This window comes from Vipera berus (genome assembly GCF_964194415.1).
Source record: "Vipera berus genome assembly, chromosome: 3".
NCBI lineage: Eukaryota > Metazoa > Chordata > Lepidosauria > Squamata > Viperidae > Vipera > Vipera berus.
In genome coordinates, this window is record NC_138204.1 from 143232307 (window position 1) to 143252691 (window position 20385).

Here is a 20385-nt window from a genome sequence, read left to right on the forward strand (position 1 = left end):
TTTCTATTTGTGAATATGCAAGAGTGTAATCCAAGTACTAATTAGAAATGAATGGAAGTGGAAATCCTGTGCCACTCATAGATAGAAAAGTTTCTCCTCTGCTGGGTATTTTATACAGAAAGTTGTTGGGTTACAACTCCCAGTAGTAAAAAAAGATTACTTCTCAGAATGTCTGAAACATGATAGATTCCCCTCTACATCTCACTTCTGTTTGTGGGTCATACATCAACAATAATGAGAAATTCACTTATAGTCTTCTTTCTCAACTGTAGGTTTCTTCCTCAGAAAGGCTCGTTTTCCATAAATAAAATAAAAATGAATAAATAAACAAATTATCTTGCTTTCTAGAAACAAATATTCTTTGCTGTCCTTAAGCCCTTGTCCACAGTGGAAAGTAGCTTTAATTATTTTCTCTTGGAATGTAGTAATAAGGCTTGTTTTGGCTTGCTATTTTTTTAAAAAAATACTGTATTTTGTTTTAAGGTATTTTTAAATTTGTCTGTGTACTATATTTTGCCTTACTGAAAAATGTTCTGTACTAAGAGTTTGGAACAAAATCACTTTAGGATTTTCATACTTACGAGAACAGCTTTATTTTCCACTTACAGGGCATAAAAGTGCCTGTTTGAATTGTGCATGTGAGTTTTGGAGGTATACTGTATTTGCTTTACTAATGAAAACTGAAATCTGCAATTGTATATATGAGTTCCAATAGGCCTGCATATTAAACTGCTCATGTTTCCTGTTCTAAAAGCTCATATAAGACTGAAGCATTGAAAATGTTTATCTTTGGCCATTGGATACCTGCACTTGACAGAATGACACACAAATAGGCTGAACATCTGCTAATCAAACTCTTTAAAGCCACCAAACTCACTTTTGTCTTTATTATAAAACCAAAATTTGGTCAACTGAGGTCAAGTTGTGCACTTAACGCAGCTTTATATTATAGCAGTGAACTCTGTAACGGAGACTAGAGTCATATATAAACACAAAACTTTTCTGCTGCTGCTCAGGGCTGGGATTAACTTGGATCACCTAGTCTTCTGCTTTTAATGAAATTCTCTCCCTTCTATTTTCTTGTTTGGAAGACAGTCCGAAGTTATCTCATGCTAATTTAGTTAGGCAGTGCCCTCCAGGGATGTCACAGGCCTCCATGACCCCTCCAGAGAGACTCCGGGAAGGGATGAGAAGAATTAAACATTCCTGAGAAATTGCAAAACAAGAGCCACCAGAGATTTGTTGAAAAACTAGCTCCAGACTATCTGCCAGAGACCCAAGCCACCTTTTCAGCACTTCCTTGACATCACTCTACCAATCCCATCTGGCTTGACTCAGGGGTTCACCATGGGGACTGGGAAGAGTTGCAGTGGAAAAGTGGAATTCAAGGGAGGTCTGATTTACGCTGTTTGTGTGGGATACATCAGATAAATGGAAAGAGCAGTCCAAGAAAATAATAGATCTTGTTTCACTCCAGTGCCTTCCCCCTCCCCCCTTGCTTTAAGTTAAAGATACTGAATGGGGAGGTTTAAGTGTTCATTAGCAGTTGGATAATTCGCTATAAATATATGGGCACACTGAGTCGTATTGTGGCAAATGTGTTTGTAAGATTTGTTTCTCAGAGCACAATCCAGGAATACCTTTTACTTGGATTTGTTTTAATTTCATTACTCAGAGAAGTCTTCTTACAGACATGTCCCTATTCCTTCTGGGATGAAGTTGATTTAAATGTTCAAGGGTATTATTTTTCAACCGCAGAGAATACTCCCACATCTCAGGAGGGATTTTTTTTCTTTTCCCAAAATCTATTACAAGCTACCCTGGGCAAAATGAAAACGGTGAATCTGCCTTAGTTCACAATAATCTAGAATATATCATTGTACAAATAAAGTTGATGAGAATACAGTTCAGACATAATATCTACACACTTTTCTGTATGTTCTTTATCAAATGAAAAAGCAACTTTAGTACTAATTTCTCTTTCAAAATATAGTTTACTATATTCCAGATTTATTATGAACATACGCTTTAAAAATAGTGAATACTTCTCCGACCCAATATGTCAAACGTTAAAGATTTCCCTTGTCATGTTTTTAAAAAATAGCAAACTTTTTTGTTTAAATACATAAATACTGCAAATACTTTAATTAACTTGATAAATTAATATCCTGTCTTTCCTCCAGAAGCTAAAGGCAATTTACACTGAGGTTTTCATTATTTTATTATAATAACAAAGCTGTGAACTGGATTAGGCTTCCATGATTTCCCTCAGAAGAATTTCATCCCCCAAATGCTAATGTTGTAATTAGGAGCAATACTTTGCTACAAAATAATGATCAGACTTTCAGATCTGGCTCCAGCAAACCAGTTTCAGTCTGGAAGAATTTGGACACGTGTGCGCTTCAGAATATTTTAATTAGTAAAAATATTACCCTATCATTACTTTTAGAGATTTTTTTAAATTTATATGAGCTTCATATAAACTTCGACCAAACAGACTTCATGAGGCACTGAAAAGCATATTGAAACACATCATTTGAATGCCCACTGCTGATAAATTCTTATGCTTTAATAGCTCAGTCATGTGATCTATCAGAGGTAGATATAGCCTACCTCCTGCCCTGGGATCCCAGGCCCTTAAGGCAGGAGTCCCCAACCCCCGGTCCATGGATGGCCACAGCATGCCAGCAACTGGGCCACACAAATAAGCAAAACCCCATCCATGGGATACCTGTAGCACACAAAACCACGCCCACTCTGGTCCTCTCTCCACGTAACCGGTCTCTGGTGCCCAAAAGGTTGGGGACCTTGGGATTCCAAGGTATCAAGACAGAATACAGGTAGTCTTTGACTTATGACCGCCCAAAATTTTTGTTGCTAAGCGAAACATTTGTTAAGTGAATTTTGTCCCATTTTACTACCTTTTTTGCCAGTTGTTAAGTGAATCACTGCAGCTCCTAAGTTAGTAACACAGTTGCTAAGTGAATCTGGTTTCCCCATAGCCTTTGCTATGGTTGCAGAAGATACTCACGTGACCCCCGGACACTGCAGCCGTCATAAATATGATTCAGTTGCCAATCGTCTGAATTTTGATCATGTGACCATGGAGATGCAACAACGGTTGTGTTATTTGTTCCAGTGTTGTTGTAACTTTGAACGGTCACTAAATGAATTGTTGTAAGTCAAGGACTACCTGTATCCCCTTTTTCAAGATGATATGCCCAAGATGATTTATTCCTCACAACAACCTGCGTGGCAAATTGGGCAGGAACTTAAATCTCAGCCTTTCTAGTACAATCTAGCACTGTAACCACTTTGACTATTGCTTGAAAGTGAGTGTTTCTTATTTTTCATAGTAAGTATGAAAGGACTGATCTAACATTGCACAGCAAGTTTCAACATGAATAATTAGTCAATTATTGTGTCAGCCAAAGCTTTTTTCTTAGGCAGACTGAATAAAAGAGAGTCACAATGAAAGCTTTCACTTGCAGTCCAAACTATATACAGTGGATAGAGAAAGTCTACATACCCCTGTTAAAATGCCAGATTTCGGAGATTTTTTAAAAAAAATATCAGACCAAGATAAATCACTTCAGAATCTTTCCACTTTTAATTTAATATAACTTATAAGTGGTACAATTCAATTGAAAAACAAACTGAAATCTTTTAGGGGAGAAAATAACAATAAAAACATAACAGTAATGTGTGGTTTCAGTTGAATTATACAGCTTACGTTCTATTAAAGGTGGGGAAAAAAGTCTTGGTCTGTTTTGTTTTTGTTTTTTTACACCTCCAAAACCTGGCATTTTAACCGAAGTGTGTATATCCACAATATTATTGTACTAATCTAGGAATTCCTATCTTAATACAGCATGACAGTGTCCTGTTTTGAATGTACACAATGTAATATGCCAGGCAATGGTGAAATGCTCTGGCTTTGCTTCCCTCCTCTTTTACGGAATTCGCCAGCTGGCACAAACCATTGGCCCATCAGACCAGTGAAAGTGGGATTGATGGGGCTCGGGCATTTTGGACAAGTGGTGTCTCTCCTGCCCTGGTCAAGTGTGTATCAAAGCAGGAGAGCCTTCAATCAAAACTGGAATCTTTGCATAATGTGTCTAAAACAGGACAATTTGAGCCTGACCATTTTTGCCTCTAGCCAGAACTCGAGACTGAAATGGAAAAAATACCATATGTGGTTCCAATGAACATCCTGGTCTACCTCCATACTTCAATAGCCTGAAAGCGAATGAAGCATTTGTTTTATTAATTCAACCCATTTAAAAGAAATATTCTATTACAGTTTTGAGTGATGAAAGAAAAAGTGCATGTAGGATTTTCTATGAATTCATATTCCCAGGGCTTTTTTTCTCATAGAACGCTCAGAACGGAGTTCCGGCACCTTTTTTGGATGGAACCTTGTAGGGTAGGCAAGGCGGGTTGTATGACATGTGTGAGTTCCAGCACCTTTTTCTTTTACAAAAAAAGCACTGCATATTCCATAAATGCAATTATAGCCTTTGGACTCTTTCTTTGTCCTATGACCATGTACTCAGTCTTTAAGATTTCATCACACTCTTGTGTTTTCAATACTGTACTGTATGCATTAGACACATTCATTTAAAGCTTCATATGTTTACAAGTGATGCTGAAGTGCTTCCTTTTTTCCTTTTTTGGTTTCCTTTGTAATAGCCATAATGCTTCCTGGTTGAAATTGAGATAGTCTCTTTGTGCAAAATACATGATTAATCCTATTTTCTTTAAGAATTGAGACAGCATTGCATGAATACCTTAATCTGAACCAAGCAAGTCAGCCACCCAGTTCTTGCATCATGGTGATCAATACAACCTGCATGATGAGTGGCTTTAAAGGGATTAAATTGTAATAGCAACAAACCAATACTTCCCTTCAAAGTTGACTAAGGTTCTTTGTAAAAAAAAATACATGGCCTTGACTAGTCCTTTCCTAGCATTCATTCCAATGTCTGTTGAGTCTGACCACATTCTGGGTACCACCCTTCACTCACACAGTGATTAAGCTGATTAAATAGGGTGGTTGCTTTTGAGGTTTTTGGATTTTTTTTAATAGAATATTTGCGCTTTATTTGTATATAAGAGAAAATTAATACTTGAAGCTATGTAAGATGATTCTTTAAAAATATTTCTTCTGAATTTCATAAAGGGTAAAACTTGGAACATTCTTCATATTTTTGGAAATAATAATAATAATAATAATAATAATAATAATAATAATATAATAATAATAATAATAATAATAATAATAATAATAATAATAATAATAATAATAATAATAATAATAATAATAATAATGTAGTTTGGTTTAGAAACAAAGATTTTAAGAAAGAAGATTGTGTATTGATTCTTCTTGATGTTCAGGATTTTCCAACCATCAAAAATTATTCTGCTTCAGGTTTCTCATGTTGCTTACATTTTGGTTTTCAATAATTTTTTTCTCATGACCTTTCTCTGTGTGACATATTCAGATGCTTCTTTGAGTTAAATTTTCATATAGAGCAGGTTTGATCCCAGCTTTATTTATGAAAACAAACTATGCTCCTCTTTTCTATTTTCAGACAATGATATAAAAACAATCAGTTGACTGCAGCTTACTAGAATAGAAAGTTTCCTAAAAGTTTCCTAAAAGTTTAGCCAAGAATGGGGTCAGGTACATCTCCTTAAGTTACAAAATTCTATAGGCTATGTGTTGCCTTAAAAGAGACCCTTTCATGTACTGTATTGTCGCTATTGATAATTAGTAGATGGACAATTCACTTTTGGTACAGCAACTAAATGGGACAGACTCTAACAAATAAGATTGCAGAAAGAACAGTTGCAATCCGCCTGTTTTCCATACAAGACCTGTATATTAGGCAGGTCAGAAGGAAGGCTGAGACCTCTGCAGACCCCCCACATGCTGGACATAAAGTGTTTCAACTCCTTCCCTTGGGACAGCACTACAGGGCATTGCAGGCCAAAACAAGTAGACTAAGGGACAGGTTTTTTTGCGTTGTGCCATCACTCTTCTGAACACCTAATGTTTATATGTATTTACCATATAGCAGGGGTAGGCAACCTCGGCCCTTTTATGACTCATGGACTTCAACTCCCAGAATTCCTGAGTCAGCCATGCTGACTCAGGAATTCTGGGAGTTGAAGTCCATGAGTCATAAAAGAGCCGAGGTTGCCTACCCCTGCCATATAGTATAGCTATAGTATTATTATCCTTTTATTATCTTTCTTACCCCCCTTTCTATTGGTAGTATTATTAGGATTATCATTATTCTGTTGCTTTGTATGTATACTGAGAGCTTCTGCACCGGAGACAAATTCCTTGTGTGTCTTAATCACACTCGGCCAAATAAAATATTCAATTCAATTCAATATACTATGAACAAAATTCCAATTCAATGTACTATGACAGCAAGGATATTTAAAGAACTGTTCTACTATACTGTTCAACTATACTGTTCGGAGTTTTAAAAGTCACAATCTTGAGTTTTCTGCCTTTGGTTCAAATTATTTTCTATTCTATTGTGGGAGGTAGCTTTTACTATAACTAAAACAAAAGAGCAAGAAAATTTATTTCATCATTCCCCGCTTAGTGCAGATAGAATGTTGTTAGCTTTGTCTTTGCTATCCTTAAGACCACTCCACAATAACAGATACAGTACAGAATTGCCAACATTGTACCCTTGGCTTATCAATTCCAATTCAAGTCATATGTATAATTTTAGATGAGCCAGTCTATGAAGAATATGCTACACACATTCTTCAATATTTTTTTTCTTTGCCAGATCTGCTACTGTTTTAGGCACCATATATAGGTTGAGAATGTCTAGGTCTCACCCCTTAAGATCATGCATTCTTTTGGTTTCTTCCAAAGTCTGAGAGAGCTGGTAAAATACCAAGATACAGTTTCCTTGAGTTCAGAGCCTAGGAGTATAGGATCACAGCCATTATGAAGGATAATGGAATTCAGCCCAAGAAGAATAGCAAACCAAACTTCCTGACAGTTAGAACAATTAACCAGTGGAACAACCTCCCTCCAGAAGCGATGAATGCTCCAACACTGGAAGTTTTTAAGAAGAGACTGGACAGCCATTTGTCTGACATGGTATACGGTTTCCTGCCTGAGCAGGGGGTTGGACTAGATGACCTCCAAGGTCCCTTCCATTATATATTATTATTATTATTATTATTATTATTATTATTATTATTATTATTATTATTATTATTATTATTATTATTATTATTATTATTATTATCCAAAAATATAGATTCTCTACAAGTAAATAACATCTATGACAATAATGGATATAGAACAGGGGTGTCAAACTGCCGGCCCGCGGGCCAGATGACAAAACCACGCCCACCCCATTGCCGGCAATGGGGAAAAAGCTCCGATACGTCGCGCAATGTCACGTGACGTCATGAGTGTGACACCCCTGATATAGAATATCTCTCAATACTCTGGTAAATAAGTGCATCACATTCATTCTTTCCAATGCTATTGTTTTAAGAATAGTCTGCTTTCTTTATCATCAGGATCTTTCAGAATCATGTATATTTTTAATTTTAACAGTGCTGATTTGTTTTAAAAATACAATTTTAAAATAAATCTTAAAATAAGATTCAAATTTTCACCCTAGATTTTTTTTAACTCCTTAAGCATATTAAATTTTATAAGAAACATTTTTAAAAACTATTACAGGTAGTCCTCAACTTACAACTGTTCGTTGAGTGACCATTAGAAGTTACGACAGCATTGAAAAAAGGGACTTATGACTGTTTTTCACAATTATAACCGTTGCAGCATCCCCAAGGTCAAGTGATCAAAGTTCAGATGCTTGGCAACTGACTCACATTTATGATGGTTGCAGTGTCCCAGGCTCACGTGAACCCCTTCTGCAACCTTATGGCAGGCAAAATCAGTGGGGAAGCCAGATTCACTTAACAACTGCGTTACTATCTTAGCAACTGCAGTGATTCACTTAACAACTGTGGTGACCAAGGTCATAAAATGGGACACAACTCAACTGTCTTGCTTAGCAACAGAAAGTTTGGGCTGAATTGTGGTCATACCTGTGCACCATGATTTCAGGAGAAGATACACACCCACATATACATATATACACACAAAACACCTGTATAAAAATCATTCTGAACCTTTAGAACAGGGGTCTTCAAACTTGGCAACTTTAAGACTTGTGGACTTCAACTCCCAGAATTCCTTAGCCAGCAAGGCTGGCTAAGGAATTCTGGGAGTTGAAGTCCACAAGTCTTAAAGTTGCCAAGTTTGAAGACCCCTGCTTTAGAAGAAGAAAAAAATGAAGAAAAAGTGAAGGGTGACATATATATTAAACTTCTTTTGTCAGTGCACTTTCCCAACAAACAGCTTTTCTGTTTCATTTTGCCTCTGGCAAAAATTTCTAAAGATCAGAAATAAAGCCTTACACAAATACTTTTGTATGTTGAAGAAACAATAATTTGACACTCACTGATACCAGGAAGAAGACAACACTGAATTTATGTTTGATAATACAGTAGGGGCATTGTGCATTCACTTGAAGCAAAAGATGAAAATTTTAGAACGAATTAAGGGCAAAAGTTTCTCAGAGTTCATGTTTTAAAGTTTATCTAGATTATACTGCTTCTATTCTTAAGCATTTTCTTCTGTTGCCAGCTATTGAATTTATACAGTCCAGGGAATTTTACAAGAAAAAAAACAACACTGTTCTTTGCTTATTATTGTCCTTTTTGAGCATTACAGCTTGCTAAGAAACTGCATTGGGGGGGTGGGGTTTCCCTTCTATTATGGTTCCCCCCCCTCCATTTTTTTGTTTACAAGAGCAGGACTGTTGTTTCTGAGCCCAATGACCACATTTAAAGCAGGTTACTGAAGGGGGGGAAACATAATTATTTGTAGGATAACATGCTCCAGTTTGTCTGTGTGAAATGAGTGGCAAGCATATAAGTGAAGAAGCTAATTGAGAGGGCTACAGGAATTATTTACTATAGAGCATATATATATATATATATATATATATATATATATATATATATATATATATATATATATATATATATATATATATATATATATATATATATATATATATATATATATATATATATATATATATATATATATATATATATATATATATATATATATATATATATATATATATATATATATATATATATATATATATATATATTCTAAGATGGCGGCGCCTGGAATGGCTGCGGCTGCATTGGCTCTTGAAGGCGAATAGTTTTGGGAGGGATAGTGGGGGCTATAGGCCACATGATCGGGAAGATTTTGGTGTGTTTGAGCAACATGGTGGAACTAGGGTAACATGCAACATACAACCGACAATCTTTGCTGGCCTGGCGAGTTTCTAGTTGTTTTGGAACTGTTGGTGAGACCGTTAAAAGTCGTTGGTGCTGTTTGAATTTGGTCTACCAGCAGCAAGATCTGACTGCTGGCCCAGTGATGGATTCTACTGCAAATCAGGGCTGTTTCCAGAGGAGGCAGAGGAGGAGAGGACCTGGAGCTTATGGAGCGAAGGAACTGGATGAGGCTGTCGGCAGGCCCAGAGGAAGAGAGAGAGGCTTTTGGAGGAGTTGGTGGCGGCAGCAGCAGCGTGCTCCAGGGGTGAAAAGAAGCAAGGCCTCTTAAAGGAAAAGGTGGAAGAGTCAGGATCAGAAAAAGGAAAGAAGGCGAGGTTGTCAGAATACAAGTGAATTTGAGGGCTAATCCACATGGAGCCCCATTTCCATTGTCCTGTTTGCCATCGTTCACTCCCTAGAGACTAAAATGGACAATGTGAAATTTGAGCGGGCCCCGAACAAGGAGTATATATCGGAGGTGGTGACCCTTTGAGAGCTGTATGCAACGAAATTTCATTTTGATGTATGCCGATTGGTGTACATTCAAAGTGACAATAAAGTTATCATCATAGAACAGACCTAAAAGAGGAAGGAATGGCACAGCATTTGTTTAACATTTCTAGCTAAAGCTACTGATGAGGGGCTCCCCTCAGGGACAAGGATGCTTCATTCTCTTAGAGTTTGTACAGGAGTTTGTACATCGCTTACAGACAAACTCCTTATCTGAAACCAGAAAGATATGGCATCTAAGAAAAACCTTTGTCCCCATATCCGTTTGATGGTGTATAATAGAATCTAATAGTATAACGTCAGGTATCATTTCAGAAATACTGGAAAACATTCCAATTTTCCAGTATACCATGTCACTGATCTTTAGCTGGCGTTTCTTGAGCAAAAATTGCAACAGGGACTATTGTTACAATCCATTAAGGGCTTTAGCTCTACCTGTACTAATATGGATAGACATGGTTTTAACTGCTTTTTATGAGTAGGAAACGTAAGATTACAACGTCTGTGTGATTATAAAAACATTTGTAAATAATGAAACAATTGCAGTATCACTGGCTATAATTTTTATATTTCATTTCTCTCTGATATCGATCTTGACTTTCCATGCTGCAATCATGGAAGTTTATATACTCATACCTGAGATTAACACTTTGGGCAAATGATGATGTCAGCTGCTATTTCCAAATATTGTTATCATGTTCAATGTGATAGTATGCCAGATTCTATTCTACTACAGATACTATCTCTGATGACACAAGTATAAGCTTCTACGAGTCAGACAAGCAAGTATTGACAAACAATCCTGGGACACAAAGAATTAGAAATAACTGAGGAAATGAATAATTGCAAGGTTTCACAAAGTTTACACCACAGTCAAGACACTGTGCACGTTGGTCTTGCTACCATGAACACATGAATGCTTCCTTTATGGTAAGGAGGTAAGAAATGTAGTTAAAGTGAGCCTTGATTAACAAGATTTGTATTAATGGATGACAGCACAGTTAATAAGTTTCGGTTGGTATGCTAGATTGGTGAGACATGGCTACAATTGCTTGAACTGTACATGCAATTATACTCTCCTCTCTCACATACAAAGAGAGACAGACAGACAGACAGACAGACAGACAGAAGAGAGACAGAAGACAGAATAGGTTCTTTCTGCAAGGGTGTTGTCATATATGAATGCTAACTTGTCTCCTGATATCAAAACATTTCAATAGCCAAACTTAGCCGGGATACTAGTGTAATATCCTTGGCATAACATCTTATTCTGTAAAGTTAACAGAATGCCAGCAATGAATTCCCATGCTCGTTTTACTTTCCATTTATTTGTTTACAGATCAAGCCTAAGATCCTGTTGTAAGTTTAAAAATGCTGCTTTTGATCATCATTGTAGCTATATTATTACATCTTACAAAAAATGTTGGGAACCTATTTATGACTTGCATGCAGAGCACAAATGCAAGAAAATAATTATGAAAATGTCCATATGATAGATATACTATATCCCCACATGCCTATATAGTATTCATTGCTGTGAATCGAAAATGAATGGGGCCACATATGAAAAATGAGACTGTGGACTTCACACTACAGTTGGATTTTGCTTACTTCCCCATACAAGATTACAAACCCATACTTGGAATTCTTGAAAAATCTCACACATGAAAAAGGCTGTTAAAGTCCACATATAAATTCAGCTGTTCTATGGATTTATTTTGATTTCTTTTATTATGACTAATTTATCACCAACCTTAATAAGAAGATATAGAGTATTACAGGTTATCATGATCAATGCTAAGCACATTGTGCTTTAGATTGTAAGCCGCCCTGAGTCTTCGGAGAAGGGCGGGATATAAATGGGATTAAAATAAAAAATAAATAAACAGGTGAGAAAACAGCTTGAAAAACGGTGTATTCATAAAGGTCTACTGTTCTATTGGGTCATTTTGTTAATAACTTCTAGAAAATTCTATCTTTAGCTTTAGTGTGTACCCTCATGATGGTTAAAAGGCAGCTAAAGTCAAGCAGCTATTTTATCACAGATCGAGGCCTAGCCATGTCACGGGTCACAGTGTTCACCATGTGAACAGGAAGGTGAGAATTGCTGAACTTTTAGCTCGGTTGTGCAGTCCCATCAGAGAACAAATGGACCAAAACACTCTACAGCTGTATAAAGAGATGAACGGATGAATACCTATTGCACAGAGGCCTTTGTGTTCTGGACATGGTCTAGCATTATGATGGGATCCAGCTAGGCTGCAGCTTTGTAGCAATTAAAGCAACATTATCACACTGCAGACAGGATGATTTATCTTCTAATTTAGCAGGTCATATGTTCTATATTTGTAATCAATGATTATTCATTATACTCTGTTGAACTTCAAACAAAGATTTTCTCCTTTATTGAACCAGTAATTAATTCCATAACAGTTGCAATATTTCTTCTTTGCATTTATTCTGATCCTGAAATCCCTACAAGATAAATCCAGAAATGAATGAGTCAAGTATCAATCATTTAGTGTAGATGAAGAGAACAAACTCATGATGCTTGTTAACGGTATAGGGGAGCGCATCCATTTCTGCTTAACTGTGTTTCCTATTTGCTGCTGTTATTATTATTATATTTTTATCCCTTTTTAGTAAGATTGAACCATATATATTCATGATCAGTAACTATATTATAAAATAAGAAGTTATAAAAATATAAAGCAAAGTTTGGTATTAACTATGAGATGATTTCCATAATAAGAAACTGTTATTTATATATTTTCCTTTTTTATTTACTATAAAAGCACACTCAAATTTAACTTTCAGTTTAAGAGCTTTCCAAAAAGTCTTACATTTTTTAAAATATGCTTGGAATACCAACTGTAGCAAAACTAAACTTTTTTATTTGTAATTCAATAATATTTGATGAACTTTATGATTGTATTTGATACAAAGTTAAAAGAGTACTAGCACACATCAGAAATGTATAGTGTAATAGTCAACATCATATAGAATTTATTCATACATTGCAGTCTTGTTGCCATATTAGTCTTGCATATAGTGATTTTCACTGATATGATTTGGAAATCTTGTCCTGAAGGATTTTAATATGTTGGATATAATGCAGTAAAATTATAGAATATGAAAGTTGCTGCAATAATTAATAACCTTATATCTGAACTCTAGACACAATGTAATCTTTATTGGCTTTACTATTTTATAAACCAGGTAATGCAGTACATATCATTGCACCATTCTATACATATAATGAACAATGATCTTAGTAAGAAATAATCAAAAGTTATTGTACGACCTAAATTTTGTATTATGTTAATTTAAATCAGATTTTGAGCAAATTAGATATTAGCCTTTAGGTTTATAGTATTTCTGCATTTCTTGCTACAATTATTAGAGCTTTTCTTGGAAGCATCAGAACATCTCTAGAAATTATCAGAGTACATTATATAATAAGCTGATCAAGATATCAACTGCAATCTAGTGAGTGTATCTTTAAATGTTATATCTACCTTTTGTGCACCTAAGAAACATCTATGCATAAATGACGGAAAAACAGTAAGAGTTAAGAATTAAGACTTCCTTTCAAAGACAAGTGTATGTTAGGTTTATATTCTACCTTCCAGCTGAAATCTCTTAATTAAGTATGCAAATAAATTAGAATAAAATTAAAGATATTGTTTCCTAATTAGAAATGGCTAAGATATCACATCTGACATAGAATACAAATATAAAGACATTCTGTATATTTACTCAATTATTAACTGTATCCATACTATTAATTCAGCTGCAGAACTGGAAGATACTACTAAACTCAAACTTTAGCTTTTAATTGTAGAAATGACTTGCAAATACAATACTTAGGTGAGCATAGCTGTATTTAATATATATTTCTGATTTGAGGAACAGGAGTGGAATCTGAAAAGTTCAGGTGGCATTTAGCAAAAGAAACTGAGCTGTCCCAGAGCTTACATTAATCTGATTTGCAGAGTATCCACTAGCATCTGGGGACCTACTAAAGTTGTTTTCTTTAAATGTGATGTGACGAGGTCAATGCAAATAGCATTGTGGGTTATCCTACAAGATAACAGCCCCTTTATACCATATGGGGATAGTTTGAATTATTGTGTTTGCATGCTGATTATTTATTAAAAAGGAATTCAACTTTACAGGTAGCTCTCTGTTTCTTTCACAAAGGGATTAAAAATATTTCATTCATTTTGAATGGACTTAGCAGCAGTAAGTTTTTTTCCAGATATGTAACAGTGTGGTCTGGTTGATTGAGTACTAGACTGGGAGTCTAGAAACCTGAAGTTCTGTTCCTGGCTCAGTTACTAACCTAATGTGGGATGCTGAAGATATTTATTGTTATTATTTCTCTTCTTTGTTTTCTCTGTGTTAACTGTTCAGTACTAAAACGACATTTACACCAACAGGTCCAGCTAATTAAAATAGGTGAAGCTGTATCTGCCTTATTATTTATTTAAAACCTGGATGTAGCTATGTATCTTTTGTCCTTTATAAAATACTTTTTAAGTTTGTTTTATTTCAGTTAACCTATATTAACACTGTAAGCAAAATAATATCAGATTTATGCCTTCACTTTTTAAATTTTCTATATAATTCAAGCATGTACGTGGCTACTAAAATTTCCCAAACACAAAGTGTAATAAAGCAAAAAAGTTCAAGGCCAATACTCCAATGATATTTTACTTCAGATAAAAATATCTCTAACCTGCCATCAAAATAGTTGCAGCTTTCATGGCATTCACATCGGTTACTATCCAAGAGAAGAACCTATTGAGCATGAAGGCAATTTGGCATCCATGACAACCCAAAGATCCAAACACTGCTTTGCACTTCATGAGATGAAATAGCAGCAGCCGCATCTAGGCAGCATTTAAGATCTATAAAATGAAAGTCTTAAGTCATCTAACCTACAGATTGCAGATTTACACTTTAATGTATTTATTTATGTTCGTAGACCAGCACTTCATACAGTACATCAAACAGCAAAGAATGTAATAGAACTATCATCTATCTACCATGTATCATAATGACTTTTATACTTGGTAATTGAAATGGATAATTATAGGTCATAATTGATGAAAGAAATTACACGCTATTTAGGCAGAGTGAATGTCATCTAGCATACTCATGTGTGCTAGATCCATAAGTGTCCCCATACTGAGTATATGTAAAAAGTATGCAGGGGGAATGCTATTGGTAAAACAAAAAAACTTAGCTGTTTAGCAGTTAGAGGCTACATCAAGCTGTTTTGATTTTCAGTACACTTAGAAGGCACCACTCTGATGGGCCATTTGTCCATAACAAATGGTATATTGGTCCCTGGCACATTACCATTTGTTCCACTGACAGATTGTCCACTTTGTTACATTCCAAATAACAAGAGCAACTAGCACTGTTGGTAGAAAATAAACAAAAGTTATTCCTGAACAGTTGAATGCAATTGTGGACAAATTGTTGGTTTTCCAGAAAGGTTAAAAAGCAGCACCCCACTTTTATCTTCCCATGACTATTGGTGGTAAATTTGGGATAGATTAAATATATAATGCAGATAAGTGTTCTTATATTGCAATGAGAGACATATAGTTTGTGAAAAAGTAAGAAACATTCAGTTATTTCTTCCTCTAATATAAACTAAATAATATTTTGCAGATACAGACCGTATATCACTACATTACATGGACCTCTCCATTGCTGAGATGCAGGCTAATAATTCTAACTTGTTTAGAACAGCACAAGAAAGCTTGAGTAAAATTGGTTTGTGAGTTTGGGACATATTAAGTCATATTATGGCAAAAGGGGTCTTACTTTAGCAAGAATGTTATGTTTGTTCATTTATGAAATTTATCTGTCGTCCCCAAACTCATGAATTGTAGGTGGTTTACGGATACAAACACAGTGTCTATGGAGATTCTCGATCATCCAGGTCATGTTTGTCCCAAAGATGCTTTTCCAAAAGGCAACTGGACTTTCTTGGTTTTTTTTTCCTTGAAAAAGTTTCATTTCTCATCCAAGAATCAGAACTGAAGAAGTTTCTTGAATAAGAAGTGAAACATTTTCAAGGGGAGGAAAAAACCCCCAAGAAAGTCCAGTTGCCTTTTGGAAAAGCAGCTTTGGGATAAAAAAAAACCACAGGTAAAACTATTGGTAAGCTAATGTACACCACCTCTGTAAATGAAAGCCACAGCAGGCTAAAGCCGTAATGGACCTTTATAATAATAACTACTGCATATAGAAAGAATAATGTTAAAAGAGCATGAATTACCAAATGAAATGTAAGAATGGATGTGTTGTATGTCTGTAAAACTAAGAGAATCTAGATTCCAGATTGTTGGGTAGGGAATGTAAAAATGGAAATCTATATATACCTTGATAAATAAACAAGACTATGTCTGATTTACTTTGGTCATGTTATGCTTACAAATTCATCGTAGAAAGCAATGATGCTAGGAATGGTTAGTGAACAAAGAAGAAGGTGCAAGCAAAGAACGCACACGTTCACTTGATAACATCAGATCTGATGCAAAGTTGAACATAACAACAATTGAAAGAACTGTGCTAGATAGGGTGGCATGGAGAGCATTTGCCTATAAAGACACCAAGAGTCGGACACAACTAAATAGTTAAAAACAACAACAATATAGCTTAAATTCTTTGCTTACTATTTTTTTACTTCTTTTTTCTGCTTTGTATATCATTGTTTATTCCAAAATGGAATAATGTAAGTATGCAGGTAAGATGTTAAACTGAGAAGTAAAGGGAAAAAAAATCCTAGAAGCCACTTCTGTGTTGTTGCCAAGAAAATGACCTGAACCTGTCCATGAAAATCAAATTGGGCTGTTTTACAATATAAACTGCCAAAGAAGATTAAGAAAATGTATTTATTTTATTTTGTTTATATCACATTTTATTATTATTATTTTCTTATAAATAACTTAAGTGGCGAACATAACTGATATTCCTTCTTCCTCCTATTTTCCCCACAGAAACAGTTCTGTGAGGTGAGTTGGGCTGAGAGAGAATAAGAGATCCAAAGTCACCAAGCCAGTTTTTCATGGCTAAGGCAGGACTAGAACTCATAGATTCCTGATTTCTACCCTGGTGACTAATCAGAATGTACTTTTCTTTCCACAGGCAATGTGGCTCATGTTGCAGATGGATGAACCAGAGGATTTTGTAATAGCTACTGGTGAGGTCCACAGTGTCCGTGAATTTGTGGAGAAGGCATTTCGGAACATTGGTAAAACTATTGTGTAAGTAAAGGCATACAATGACAATGATATTGCATGATGATTTTTCATGCATGACCATTTATTTCAGGGGTCTTCAAACTTGGCCCTTTTATGACTTGTGGACTTCAACTCCCAGAATTCCTCAGCCAGCGTGCCTGGCTAAGGAATTCTAGGAGTTGAAGTCCACAAGTCATAAAAGGGCCAAGTTTGAAGACCTCTGATTTATTTGATTGTAAATTTATGGCACAGTATTTTTAGATATATGTTTTCTCCTTCATCTGATTTTATGAGAATTATAAAATATCAATTATATTTCACTCCATTTTGAAGATATATCACTCTTGACTAAGAAAAAGAAAGTTCTGCCTGTTCTCAAAGCATGTATATGCTGTATAGTAGTGGACCACTATGACATTACATTTAGTGTTTATTTGGTTTTAAAATGATCCCTTTCTGAAAGTTTGAGATGTGTGTCAATGTTAACTGACAGTAAGAAACTTCATGCTAATCTAGACATGACAGCTTCTGCCAGGCTTTTCCAGACATGGCTAAAATTCTGACAGATTTACTAAAAAAGGAAGATAGCTAGAGAACAGGTTTTGTTCTTTAAACACAGTATGCTTTGAACTTCCAAAGACAAGCAAGAAGGCTACATTGTTTGAATTTGTATTCTTTGTTGTTGTTGTTAGTTGCGAAGTCGTGTCCGACCCATTGCGACCTTATGGACAATGTTCCTCCAGGCCTTCCTGTCCTCTACCATCTTCTGGAGTCCATTTAAGCTCACGCCTACTGCTTCAGTGACTCCATCCAGCCACCTCATTCTCTGTCATCCCTTTCTTCTATTGCCCTCAATCTTTCCCAGCATTAGGCTCTTCTCCAGTGAGTCCTTCCTTCTCATTAGGTGGCCAAAGTATTTGAGTTTTAGCTTCAGGATCTGGCCTTCTAAAGAGCAGTCAGGGTTGATCTCCTCTAGGACTGACCGGTTTGATCGTCTTGCAGTCCAAGGGACTCGCAGGAGTCTTCTCCAGCACCATAGTTCAAAGGCTTCAATTCTTTGGCGCTCAGCCTTTCTTATGGTCCAGCTTTCACTGCCATACATTGCAACTGGGAAGACCATAGCCTTGACTATACGCACTTTTGTTGACAGGGTGATGTCTCTGCTTTTTAGTGTGCTGTCTAGATTTACCATGGCTTTCCTCCCCAGGAGCAAGCGTCTTTTAATTTCTTGGCTACAGTCCCCATCTGCAGTGATCTTGGAGCCCAGGAAAATAAAATCTGTCATTACCTCCATTTCTTCCCCATCTATTTGCCAGGAATTGAGAGGGCCGGATGCCATGATCTTGGTTTTCTTAATGTTTAGTTTCAACCCAAGTTTTGCACTCATTTGTATTCTACATTTCCATAAAAAGATACCCAAAGTAACTAATGTAGTGAAATTATTCACATCTAGATTTGGAATAAAAGAAAGGAGTGAGGCAGCTACCTAGTATGCTTCTGATAGTCCTTCCTGATAAAATTTGGTACTCAATAACAAAAAAAAACTTATCAGTGAATTTACAAATTATGAGAGAGTAATTAAGTATGGAAGAGTCTGATTAGGTTAATTTACTACATCATAGTCTTATTTAGTATCTATATAATTGATTCTGGATTGTACTGTATCATAGTAAATTAATTATGAAAGTAAAATTATTGTTTATGTATCCATATTATTGTTCACTTCTTTTCTAGTGTTCCCCAGTTCCCCATATCCAACTTTTCTACTGGTAACCACCCAGAATAGTAAACTGTACCACTAGGTTTACTTGAATTTTCAATGTCCACAGCAATATCAACTAATCTCACTCTTCCCCCCCCCCAGTAATTGCCACCCTGTTTAGCGTAAAAATGTTGAGGCATAAAGCACAATTTATACCGCATATTCCATATGCATTGGGTTTATTGCAAAAGTGAAATATTTCTCTAATTCAGATAATAAAATTAGGATCCCTTTGTAAATACTTTCTGTAGTTTATATTTTGTTTTATTATGTTTACCACTTTCTTGCTTCTCTGTCTTTTCTGTTGCCCATCCATAAGCAAGCCAAACTCAATTAGAAAAAAGAAGGAAGAGGAACACTTTTTCCCGTGATACTAAAATGGGACTGTGAAAATCACTGATACCTTTAATACAATATGCCTGAACCACAATATCATATTCTCTTCCTTTCTCCTTTTCTGATACTGCCAGGGTAAAAGTTTTAAAGCTTTTTCCATTTTCAGCTTGCCACATCTAGGTAAAATGGTGGCTTGTGTAATTTCTCTTGATAAACATAACAATAAGTTTTCTGACCGAAGTAAAGATTGATGAAAGGAAAACTAATAAGCCACAATCTTATGTTCATTACTGTATACTAGATTATGTTTTGAAAAACATACAAAGCAGAAGCTGTATGTTTGCTTGTTATTGGAATTTAGTTCAGCTGTTCCTAATGTTAGCATGACTAGAAAAACTTACATTGCTAATTTCTTTCAGCATTAACTAATTTGTTTTTAACACTAAGCATCTGAAATAAAAGATATCTTTCAGTTAGCAATAAATTGTCCAAACTGATGTAAGACAGAGATGGATTGGATATAGGATTCAATTAAAAATAAAGTGAGCCAAATTAATTAACTCTCTAAATATAGGTAGAAAAAGAACACAGAAATGCATGTCCATACATGAAATATATTTCAGGTTGGGGAGTTAAAATTGCTTATTTGTAAGAGGTAATTGTAAGCAAACTACAATATAGATGTCTTCATGCTGCATCCAGTTTTCTTATGATCATTGTGGAAACTGGATGCAAAGGCAGGTAGTCCTCCACTTATAACCACAGTTGAGATCAGAATTTCCATTTTAAGCAAGGCAGTTGCTAAGTGAGTCATGCCCAGTTTTACAACCTTTTTTGCCGTGGTTGTTAAGCAAATCACTTGGAGTTGTTAATACCATGGTTGTTAAGCGGATCTGGCTTCCCCCATTGACTTTCCTTGTCGGACATTAGCTGGGAAGGTCGCAAATGTGATCACATGACCCCAGGCCACTGCAGCCATCATACATACATGCTAATTGTCAAGTGCCCAAATTTTGATCATGTGACTGTGAGGATGCTGCAACAATTTTAAGTGTGACCGTTATTAGTTATTTTTTTGTAGTGTGGTTGTAACTTCGA

The 20385-nt window shown here is 35.6% G+C and overlaps 1 protein-coding gene across 4 annotated transcripts in view; it reads left to right on the plus strand.

The window, feature by feature from the left end:
* GMDS (GDP-mannose 4,6-dehydratase) overlaps positions 1 to 20385 on the plus strand; it is a 289893-nt gene that overhangs the window by 184392 nt on the left and 85116 nt on the right. For all 4 annotated transcript variants that reach the window (XM_081325937.1, XM_081325938.1, XM_081325939.1 and 1 more), the window contains exon 8: positions 17095 to 17213. In XM_081325937.1, coding sequence (XP_081182063.1) covers positions 17095 to 17213 — 119 coding nt within the window. The remainder of the gene's footprint in view (positions 1 to 17094; positions 17214 to 20385) is intronic.